Source organism: Daphnia magna, linkage group LG4, assembly GCF_020631705.1.
Source record: "Daphnia magna isolate NIES linkage group LG4, ASM2063170v1.1, whole genome shotgun sequence".
NCBI classification, from domain to species: Eukaryota; Metazoa; Arthropoda; class Branchiopoda; order Diplostraca; family Daphniidae; genus Daphnia; species Daphnia magna.
This window is the reverse complement of record NC_059185.1, coordinates 3227485-3239573: the sequence shown is the minus strand read 5'-3', so window position 1 is coordinate 3239573 and position 12089 is coordinate 3227485. Positions and strand designations below refer to the sequence as shown.

Here is a 12089-nt window from a genome sequence, read left to right as displayed (position 1 = left end):
ACGCCTGTTCTCGTTTCGTTCCTCTTCTTTTCCTAGTCCATTATTTATGACTGTTTCTCCACCGCAAACATCGAACGCACGACCATCACCTCTCGCGTGTGTTAACCCAAGTCAGCGGCTCTTTTTCTTTATTTCCTTCATAGTACAATGCACCCTGCCAATTTTTGCAGCAGTTTGTTAAATTTTTTCGCGAGTTCCGAGAGATGTTCACGCTTTCGTCCTCTTTTGTGTAAAGTTCAACCGGCCAAATGCCGATCGTGCGAGGAAAAAAAAAGAGTTAACAACACGCAAAAGTCGAAAGAGTACCTTGCTCCACATCCTCGAGCATCCCCTCCCCCCTCATGTGTGTAACGGGCTTTATAAAAAAATTCAAAACATTTTTTTTTTTTTCTTTCTGGTTCTTAGTTTTCCTTTTGTTTCTCCACCTCTCGTGTTGATGAAAAAAGATTGCGGTTAAAAAGACGACACGCTAAGTGGGGCCGAAAGGGACGATACACACCGGCCAATTGTGCCACTTCCCCTGCGTTGCGTAAGAAAGAAGCGGTCGAATATTTTCTCGTTTAATATGTTTCGCCAAAACGATCGAATATCTTAACCGGTTTAATTTTTAATTATTAGAAAATAACAACAAAGATAAAATTGGGACGAATTATCATTTTCTTAAAAATAGAAGGAATGATTTAAAACAAGAAAAAGCGGGGAACTGTGTCGTTTCGCATCAGATAAAAAAGAAATATAAGCCTCTACCCATTCTTCGCCACCCACTTAAGCGCCTCTATTAGACAGTAAAAAAAAGGAGGAAGAAGAAGAAAAAAATAAATAACACGCACATAACTAAACAGAGGTGAAAAAGAAATCGGCTCTTCTCCCGTACGAATCAGAACGAAGCAAATAATCGCTATAAATAATTCTACGATAAGAAAAAAATTTAAACAAAAAGAATGGAGAAGAAAAAAAAATGTTTATGACGGGGCCGATTTTTAAGGAGAAAACGGACAGGGCAGGAAAGTACTTAATAATAATAGTTGACGCAAGCGTTACTCGGAAAGTCAGACGGCCAGAACGGTGACGACGGACGACACACATTCCCTCCCGTGTAACGAGCAAAGAGAGGAAAATATGCGACAATCGTCCGCTTCTTTTTTTTTTAACGAGAGATGAAGGTACTGCATATGCTATTTCAGCTCGAGACTGCCATATTTCTTCCTCGTTTACATCCGCAAGGATAAATAACAACCAACAGCTTGAAACTAAGCGACGTCCCTCAAGCCATTTGTCATTCTCAGACTTTCCATCACGTACAAACAATCCGCGTAATCAACACTGACGGCATAAAAATTAAATCGGCCTGATGAAAGGCGACTTAACGCTCCATGGGGGGAGGGATCCATTCAATGCATGCTAATTTCGGATTGGGACTAATCACTCGCTAAAAGTGCAACGTCATCGAGTCTACATTTGTCTGTTCTACATAAAGGTCACGGTTAAATGCAATAACCAAACTCTTTCTTTAAAAGCCGCAAATTTTTCGGTTGTTCCGCCTCGGGGAGAAGATTATGTTGCCCTTCAGGTGCCCTACCGTGCAGTGTATCGCCCCTTTACGGGACACGAGCGGTCGAGAGAATTCGGGGTGTTCTGCGAAAACCGTTGCACGGAGCGGAAGGAGACGAAGTTAACTTGCTCAACAAGCCCGAAAAAAAATATTAATTATTGCAACTGTGCTTTTTTTTTTTTCGCAAACCCCTCCCTACTGCCCGTTGCTACTCACGAAGTTCGATGTGAAAGGCTTTGTTACTTTTTAATAAGCGCTGCAAAAAAGTAATTCAGATTGGGGAAGTGGATAGTAATCAACATAATAGTTGCGAGCAGAAGAGCGAAAGAAAAAAAAAAGGACCAACGGGAAAGAGAAAAGGGACCTGCAATTGAGGAAGTTATAGTGCGGGCAAACATTAAATTTTAGGGAATGTTGAAACATACCATGTGTCGCCGAACCCCACTTTGGGAACTAGACGCACGCGCATTAAGTAATAATTGGATAGTCGAGACTATCGAAACGATTCGAGGAGAAAGCCATCGCATCTTGAGGCCATTTGGAATCATTTCGGCAAGACCCAGCTTTCACGGTCTGAATTGAACAAAAATTAAAAGACGCTCGATCTAAAAGACTAGTGTGGAATGGGGGGCTCGAAAGACCGTTCTATCAGGCTAATGCAAAACTGGCGTACATCTGCTGGCAAGCGTAAATGGGGTCATTGACAGAAAGAAAAATATTATCTGAATTGAAAACATTGTAAAATTCTAGGGGAAACCTGAGAGATCCATACAACGATGAGAACTTTCTCGTCGATATAGGCACATGTGCTTCTGGTTTTTGTCCTTTTTTTTAAAGGCCGATATGACAAACAGCCTTTAAAAATTGCGTTCCCAAGGCTCGCGATAGCTCAGCTTCAGGTGATCGAAAACGTCTCGCTCTGTTTGAGCAGGTAACCAACGGTGCTGTGAATTGTTACCAAGAATTGCTGATTAGACATGACTGTCGCATATGTCCGTTCCTAGACTTCTGACGAGGGTATGAATAGAAAGATTTTGCCCACCTGTCGCTTGTCATAAAGACCCGTGCTGCTCAGGGAGTAGTTGAAGGCATCTTTCGCGTACTGACGCAGGCAGCGGTTGTACTGTTTATTGCCGGTCCATCCTATCTGAGCATAGGGATACTGCGTAGTCGTTGAGCCAACTAAATCAACCCGTATAGCTCGCCAAGGGCGAGCTGAATCCGCCAACTGGAAAAGCCCTAGATTCTTTTCAGCTAACAAGGAAACAACAACAAAAATATGTAGCACAAGAGAATCATAAAATAAATATGGTGGTATACTTGAAAAGTCACGCCGTTCAAGCTGGTCAAAATGACCATCAAGCGGATACTTTAAAATAATCATGATCACTAGTAAATGATCTTTTGCCGATCCAGCAGGAAGTGGACTGGAATCGATTTCGACACCTCTCGGTCCGTCCGCGCGCGAATAACGTGACCAAACGACCAGACCTTTTTTGTCCAGTTCGTCTCGAACAGCTGCAATTAAGCCGTGTTCATTATGTTCACGCTCTGGATACGAAAACAGCACGTCCAGATCGTGACCACTAGATTTCCCTCTAAATAATATCCAACGTCATTTATTTGACCATCATCCTTAGCTTTCATGTCACTTTAGGCAAGAACTGATCATCTTACCGGCGAAATCCTCCAATCATGCTAGTCACGACTGACGGTAAGATACGCTGGGCTAAAGCTGTGATGTGCTTGTATGTGTTCTCTGCCTCTACCAATTGCAGCGGTCGATTCAAATCGTCGTAGAAAGCCACTTCCTTTACGAAAGAAAATTAATGATTATCATTTGTAAACGTTGGTTTAAAGTCGACATTAATTTTAGGGAAGCGTACCGTATGAAATCATATTATCTTTGCTGACGTCCAGCTGATCAAAGCGTTTCTTTACGTCTTCAGCCGTGCGTAGACCCATCGCATACCACTTCTTGGCAATAGAAGGACCTACTCCAAAGACTTTACAAAATATCTGAGAAAATAAAAAGAAATAGAAATGAGACAATGCAATACTTGCAATGTGTTGCGGATCACGACCCGCCACCTGACGGACAATTAACTAGGTCGGGCCGACTAGTTCGCAAGCCCACTATTTTTGATTTATAGTATGTGTAAGGCCGCCAGGGGTGCTGTGTTCAGCGTCTTCTTGGTGGCCGATCTCGGTTAATGTTCTTTCTTCGCAATTGTTCAACAAGGTAGAGCAGACGCTATTATAAGTTGTGTCAGAGTCTGAATAAAAGCTAGAGAATCAGCAACAATTTACCTGAGTCAAGTGTCTTCAAATCAGTAATTACTTATCAGGTATTATCAGTAAGAGTAATTATTGTCAATGGTCCTTCGAAACTAACTAGTTTTTAAACAGAATTCTGTACAACTCGATTAAGTAACACTGCTAATAGGTCAAGCCACGCTACAGTCGTGTCAAAGAAAGAGTGTTGAGCACCTTGCGTAAGCATTAGTTTTAATATACTTGATAATTTACACTTATTTAAGTATTGTCGTCCTAACTATCACTCCCTTTTGAAAGAAGTTAGTCTAAAAGCTGAATTCAGCCACTCCAGGGATGTACCCGAGAAGAACTCCAATTAGTCATGAAGTATCTCAGCGTATCAATGTAATCTAAGTTACAAGATAGTTCTAAGTTAGTGTGTTAAGTCAAGATACCTAAACTTCCTGAGAGGATTACCGACTCGTGAGCCAACGCCAAGAGAACAAATTCATCCAGAGATTCCCTTGCCAGCTGTGCTCCAGCACCCAACACCACGTGAACCAGACTACGGAAGCACTCCGATTGCAAGGTTTTACGGGTACCAAGGACCTAGAAGCCATCCGAGGTCGCGTGGTCAATCTACCGTTGCAGAGCAGTCAACATCTCTAGCAACCAGGAACGTGGTCGTTCGCAGCCTTCTCGAAAACGAAAGAAGAAGAGAGGCTGAGGTTATTGAACAAGAAGTCGGTGCAGAAGAAACTGAAGACATCACTGAAGTGGAGACCAATTTTTCGATCAGAACAAACGATTCTGAGACTATCATTCAAGAAGAAAGTGAAGTAGAGGAGACAGTGAAAGGAGAGAGTGAAGAAAGCGGTTCGACCACATCTGAGGAATTCATCTTGTCCATCAACGAACGAGAATTTTGAAAAACCTCAGCGAATTCGCTCAGAAGAGGCTTCTTTTTTTTTAAGTTCCCTTCGTGTTTGTTAAACTAAGATCTTAGCCATCTAGTGGTAACAAACAAATTTTTGTAACTCGACGAATACGTCAATAGACTGGTTTTCAACAAGCATATTTTCTTGTTGCTTTTCAGAATTTAAAATACTGCCTTGAACAACTTTAATTTCTTTCCTCAAGATCGATTCTCAAATTCGTAGATTACTGAAATCAGTCTAATTCCAAACAATGGCGACCGCAAACAAAAGCAACAGGCGCAGACTTTAACGCTCTTAACAATAGAGACATTGGAAGGGAATTACACAGAATTTGAAAAGTTATGATGAAGCTTGCAGAGACAATTTGTTGAAGCAGCAGAAACAGCTTACGAACTAGCTGATGACAGAGCGCTAAGGCTTCTTAAGCATTATAGAGATGTCATACCCCAACTAGACGCCGAGATGCAAGCAAGATATGTCGACAAACACGAAGAGTTTGTAGACCGTCATCATACAATGGTTATCGATTGGAAAGAAGAAGGCCAACTGCACCTTCGGAAGAGAACCCTCTGAACATTCGCAAAATTCGGATGAAGAGGAGACAACTCCGACAACAACAGGAAACGTTGCGCAAGCAACGTGTACAAGCAACCAATACAGTTGCACTGCAACAACAGCAAAACTTCATGAGCATTGCTCATCTGCTACCAAGAATTGAATTAGCCAAATTTGAAGGTGATTCAAACAAATGGAGAGATTGGTGGGCGATTTTTCGAACACTTATCCACGAAAATCCATCACTACGACCCATCGAAAAATTCAGCAGATTGAAGATGCCATGAGCGAAGACGCTGCTGGTGCAATATCATACCTGGACTTAACAGAAGAAAATTACACCAAGGCAATCGACATTTTAAATGGGAAATACAACAGGCCGAGATCAGCAAGAGCAGACCACTACATCGCAATTACGGAATTGCCTAGGGTAGATCGAGTAGAAGACTACAAGGCAATGAGGAAGTTGCGACAGAGCAATGGGTCACGCCTTGAATCTTGGCGACTTGGAAAAGAATTCTGCACAAAATGAAGCAATTTCAGAGATAATTACAAGAAAACTACCTCTTGGATTAGTTTCAGATGGCATGGGAAACTAGAAGATCCCGTAAAACGTTAAAAGATCTCTTTACCTTCATCGACAGTGTAGCAGAAGATTGGGAATATGCGTTCTCGACTGAAAAGAACGAGAAGAAAACCTAAGCAAGAGGCTACTGAAAAAGCAAATCGAGTTACATTTGCATCCACACCAACGGCAGCGGAATTAGCAGTGACAGGAACTGCAACAATACATCCGAAAGATCGAAAAAGAAGACCTCAACAACAATCAAAGACCATGTTTGTTCTGCAAAGACAAACACCCCACGTACAAATGCGAAGTCGCAATAGAGAAGAAACTAGAGCAAGTTCGGAAGGAGAAAGGTGTTGGAGGTGCCTCGGACAGAGTCACCAAGTGAGAGCCTGTTGGAAGACAAGCAATTGCGCCAAATGTGGCAGGGTCACCATACAGCCATCTGTAATCAGACAGTTCGGGCGAAAACAGTGCAGCTACGGTAGCAGCGTCCCCAATGTTAAAGGCAGCAGATGACGCTCCACTCTCAATAGAAGCACGCCTATTCGGTGGCGTGTACGTCCAAACAGCAACTGTTATAGTGGAAGGGCCAAACGGTTGGCACAAGCTATAGCGTACATTGATCAAGGATCAAATGCAACACTGATCCGAAGCGAACTCGCTCAAACTCTAGGACTTCGGGAAGTGGGAAAATCAAATTGAAACTTCAGGCAGTGGGTCACCTACACCCAGAAAAGGAACGAAGTGTAAGAAAGTTACGACTACGCGGGATAATTCCGGATGCCGAATCAATTGATTTAGAGGCGATTGAGCAACCCGAAATAGGAAGGTTGCTGGATCGACAAAGACCGAATTCGTCAGTGAACTCTGGAACCAAGGTTACAGTTGGCTGATGATAGAATTTTGAGCGGGACAGCAGGACCTTGCCAATAGACATTTTGATTGGAGCCAATCAAGTCTGGAAGGTACTAGGCTCAAAACAGATCGTTTTGAAGACTGGAATTAGAGCCATCGAAAGCAAATTGGGTTGGTTACTACTTGGGCAGGATGAGACAGTTGCGATTTCCACCACTACGGCGATCGGCCTCCTAAAGGCAAAAGAAGGAACACCACAATACCCAATGCAAGGCCCGAATTCGAACAGAAACGATGAAATTGATTTTGCGAAGTGGTGGAAATTAGAAAGTCTAGATCCACTAGAAAATGTGCCACTTTCGGATCGCTGGAAATCTTATACAGACTCCATCAAACAAGACGAAGATGGACATTATGTCGCACCGCTCCCATGGAACGGGAACAAAAATACCTCAGCAAGAATGACGCCATGGCAGAAGGTCAGGCAAGGGCGCTGATGAAAAGGATGGAGAAGGATAACGAGATGAAGACTTCATACGAAGCTGAGTTCAGAAAACTGAAAAAACTTAGATTCATCTCTAAAGCAGACACCAATTTTAAGGGTATCTAACGATTCTACCCCATCACCCAGTTGTCCGTAAAGACAAAATCACCAGCAAAGTGAGACCTGTTTTCAATGGTTCTGCGAAGCCGAAAACAGGATTCAGCGTCAACGACTGTCTCGAAGAAGGACCCAATCTGAATCCTGACATTCTTGATGTTATCCTGACGTTTAGGCTAAATCCAATTGCCTGGACAGCTGATATCCGACAAGCATTTTTAATGGTAAAATTGCTAAACGAGGACGCGGAAGCGTTAAGGTTCCTTTTAGAAGACGAAAACGTCCCAGGAACGCTGCAGACCTACAAATGGAATAGACTACCATTTGGGCTAACGTGTAGCCCGGCAGTGCTCAGGACCGTCCTAAAGAAACACCTCGAGTCATACAAAGGCGAACTAGCAGTAAGCAGTCGCCAAATGTTACGGCATCTATATGTAGACGACTACTTGTCAAATGCGCCTACATTAGAAGCAGCAAAGACCGTAATCGGTACGGTACTCAAACTTTTTCAGAGGCAAAGATGGAATTGAGAAAATGGGTAACAAACGACCCGCAGCTGCGGAGTATCTACAACAGAGCAATTTGACAGACGACTCATCCGATTCGTACTCGTGTCTTAATTTAGACCCACAAAAGTACTAGGAGTGAGGTGGAATACCAGCACAGATTGCTTCTATTTCAAGTCTGACGTAATCGTAGATGCAGCCGCAAAAGTAAAAGTGCTAACAAAAGATCGTTTGCTAAAATCTCGACCAAGCTTTTCGACCCCTTGGATTCATTGGACCCATAACACTACAGTTCAGCTACTCTTCCAGGAATTGTGGCAAGAAAAATCGGATGGGATGACAATGTGAATTCACAAACGGAGAGTCGATTCAGAGCTATAGTGGAAGATTTGAAAGGTATAGACAGAATCCAAATACCTCATGATCTCAACAGCACCGACAGATGTAATTCAGAATTACATGTTTCTGCGACGCTTCAACAAAAGCGTACGGAGCTGTAGCATACGCCAAGTCAAGAAATCCTGGATTCATCCGACTTGTTTGCTGTAAAACTAGGGCAGCACCACTCCCGAAAACGAAGTTTCACTACCAGGCTAGAACTGCTTAGCGCCGAACTCGGCAGTGTCTTAGCTGAACGAATCGTAAACGCAATTGACAAAGTGAAGTGGGAAGTGACACTATGGACTGACTCTATGGCGGCGTTAGGTTGGATCAAAGGAGATCCAGGGCGATGGAAACTATTCGTACGGAATAGAGTAGAGACAATTCAGAAGAGATTCAAACCAGAACACTGGAAACACTGTCCTGGAAAAGACAACCCAGCGGATTTCGCATCTCGAAGTTGCTCCGTCAAGAAGTTGACAGAGGCTTTTTCCTGGTGGGGAGGTCCCTCCTGGCTGAAACAGAATCGTCTGAATGGCCTCAGCAAGACAACCCAACTTCGGATGACCTACAATTAATGGAAGTCGAACGAAATCCAAACAGAGAATGCAAATTCTAGCAGTTTTCAACATGCCAGATTGGTTGGATTCACTGGTTTTGAGAGTAGCAGTTATCTGCGATTACTGAGAACAATAGCCTGGATGTACAGACTCTGAAGAAGTTACCGCCCGGTAAGGCATAGAAACAGTCGGAGTAGCAGAAATTCATTGCCTCTCTGTCTGCGAAATCAGCACCGCCGAGAACTTCATTCTAAGGACTATTCAACAGAAAGCGTTCCCAGAAATTTATGGATCCCTTAAAGAAGGAAAATCCAACAAGAAACTGCTACGCGATCTCGACACATTAAGACCAATTTGGGACGAAAAACAACAACTGATACGAGTGACAGGTAGAGTAGGTCCAGCCTTAAGAGATCTACTTATTGAACCGCCGATACTTCTCCCTGCAAATGAGAGAATAGTCGACTTGCTGATCCACCATCATCATGTCAAACGGAAACACACCGGTGTTCAATCAACATTAACCTATCTCCGTAATCGGTTCTGGATTATTCGTGCTCGACAACGCATCAAGAGTGTCATCAAGCATTGTGGAAAATGCCAACGAGCTCAATCGCGCCCTTTCGACGAAGAAGCCGCTTCCATACCTTTGGATCGTACCAGAAGGCACGCCAAATATCAAGCGTGTTTCGTGGCCTACGGACATTATAACGGAATTGATTCCCGGCTTGACGGCAAGATACGAGCTGTAAAGTTACGTCTTCGTTCAGAAAAGGAAACAACACGAGGTCTCCAGACCATTTATCCATTGGAAATTCAACTGACTGGATCCGCCCGTCAATGTTTCCGTAGACGGATCTAGAGAATCCGAGGCTGGCCAAGAAGAAGGAGGTGCATCCGCGCCTAGAAGAAACCCCCGCAAGAGAAAAGGAATCGCCGAGGAGGACTCGCGATTCCGGTGGGGAGGATGTTGCGGATCACGACCCGCCACCTGACGGACAATTAACTAGGTCGGGCCGACTAGTTCGCAAGCCCCTATTTTTGATTTTAGTTGTGTAAGGCCGCCGGGTGCTGTGTTCGCGTCTTCTTGGTGGCCGATCTCGGTTAATGTTCTTTCTTCGCAATTGTTCACAAGGTGAGCAGACGCTATTATAAGTTGTGTCAGAGTCTGAATAAAAGCTAGAGAATCAGCAACAATTTACCTGAGTCAAGTGTCTTCAAATCAGTAATTACTTATCAGGTATTATCAGTAAGAGTAATTATTGTCACAATGGCATTAGTTACGAAAGACACAAACCTGAAAGGAAAGAAATTTTTTGTCGTTTCTCTTTTCCTCCACTTCCTGGCTGTGCCCAGATTCAACGATCTGTGTGGCGACGCGCAATGCATGACCATCACCAAGGTCTTTTATTCCTTTTAACTGTTTCAATCAGAATCAGATATTAAAATACGGGATGCTAAAATATTAGAGATTTCAAGTTTCTTTACCTGACGTGGGTTCGTCACTTTGAAAGGCAAGCATTTTACTGCTGCCGCTGCTCGTGCAAAGGCAAGGGCACGGCGCTCGTCGGTAACAGTTTGATGGCATAGTGACCAATATTCCCGTAGTAAATCAAGTGCTTCCTGAAATATTATTGGAAATATTACATTAGAGTAAATCATTATGTTTCGCACATCTTGTAGGTAATTTTAAACATGAAAGTCATGAAGACATCTGAAGGATTGTGTTATAAATAAACTGAGCTATTGTAAGGTGTGCTTACTGCTATATCTTTGTTCTGGTGGTCTAGGACAGCTCTTCTTTCAGCAACACATTCATTGAACTTGTTCAAATCAAAGTCCGGATCTGGATACAACGATGTTTCTTCATGTGGAATAGTAACTGGTGTTGATTCAGGGATGGACAGCGATGGAAGAAGATAGCCAGCCACTGGTACCAGAGAATGAAACCTGTGAATAAAAAGTATGTTTAGCAAAATGACATTTTATAGCTTTATATCATTCAGTTGCAGCATTCTAACTTTGAACATTGAACAAGCCATTGTGATTCCACAATATAACCATTCCAGTTTCTAATTTCCTTGAATTCTTTGCTGTTCAAAACATCCTCTCTAGATTGTAGTTCTGATATTACGTGAGTCACATCAACCCTTTAAAAATAATCTCAATTAAGATACATCATGATTCAGTTACATGCAGTTTTTTTATCACGTCATGGCATTTGATAAATGAAATCCATTTTTAATGACGGAACTCTTCATAATATCCAGTCTTTTAGGTCCAATACCCTCTGGATGTATGTAAATAATTATGTTATTCGATTCAGGACTTTTAGCGGGAAAAATCTTTTCCGCTTGATCATCTGCATCATCATGCTGTTTTCTCTTTTTAGTTGAAGGGGAAAGGGACATATTAGTCTTTGAAAGGGAAGAATTTAACGGTGCACACGTATGTAGGAGAAATGCTTTAGCTTTGAATCGTCGGATTTCACATTGTTTTTAAGCGACTGCACATGTGGGACGTAAATTCCGAGAAAAACGCCATCTAGGCAAGCGCTCCGAAACAAAGATACAAATTTAATTCAATTTCTACTAGTTTGAAGAGGAAACTGAGCACTTCCACCCATTTAATCTAATAAAAGCTGACAGCCATTCCCTCGGACATCTGCTTTCACACGTGGAACAGTTCATCTATGCTAATTTTGCAATGGCACACGTACAATTTGATTACAACTCTGAACGGCTGTGAGACATTTTTGATGATTAAGGTTTCGTTGGTTGACCACGTACGAACTATAAAAGACGTCAGGGAAACGGTCTCTACTTTGAAAGAAAACTTTGTTCTAATAGAGTTTTGTGGAGGAGACCGACAATGTCGTTAGTTAACGCATATGCCTATATGGAATTTTGGGATACGCATATTTTGTAAGATGGGCTGAAATTCAGGACATAACTGCGGGAAATAATTTTTCGAGCCGGTATATTTACCTCGGTCAAATGTTGAAGGATGGTGAGGATATTGACCACAGCAAGTTGATCTGCATGTTGTTTGGACTTTGGAGCAAAGGACCGGGCGATGTGAATTGTGAACGCAGATGTTGCCGTCTGCTCTTACTTAACTTTTGGCGCCATTGCAAAAACAAAGGCTGACAACGTTTTCGATGTCACATTGTCAAAACTGTTAAAAAAACAACAACTTAAATTAACTAAAAATAAATCAAAAAAATCTTGTCTTTGACCGATCTTTTAATTTTTTTAAATAATACCATCAGTGAATAGCAATCTTTGGTGGAGAGGCAATGACTTCCTCGGTGA

General features: G+C 42.5%; 1 protein-coding gene and 2 long non-coding RNA genes across 3 annotated transcripts; 2 read left to right on the top strand and 1 right to left on the bottom strand.

Moving 5' to 3' along the window:
- Positions 1-2387: 2387 nt before the first annotated feature.
- Positions 2388-11451, bottom strand: LOC116921683 (DNA nucleotidylexotransferase). Its single transcript, XM_045172315.1, has 10 exons — positions 10987-11451; positions 10797-10925; positions 10539-10725; positions 10264-10398; positions 10073-10195; positions 3438-3571; positions 3230-3361; positions 2873-3150; positions 2595-2806; positions 2388-2496 (listed from the first exon to the last, which is right to left on the bottom strand). The coding sequence occupies exons 1-10, from the start codon at positions 11184-11186 to the stop codon at positions 2410-2412; spliced, it is 1617 nt and encodes a 538-aa protein (XP_045028250.1). The 5' UTR covers positions 11187-11451; the 3' UTR covers positions 2388-2409.
- LOC123471240 lies at positions 3606-4755 on the top strand. The gene is made up of 3 exons (XR_006645431.1): positions 3606-3900; positions 3962-4047; positions 4130-4755. It is a non-coding gene; the product is annotated as an uncharacterized LOC123471240 (long non-coding RNA).
- Positions 10038-10851, top strand: LOC123471242. Its single transcript, XR_006645433.1, has 2 exons — positions 10038-10177; positions 10566-10851. It is a non-coding gene; the product is annotated as an uncharacterized LOC123471242 (long non-coding RNA).
- Positions 11452-12089: the final 638 nt, after the last annotated feature.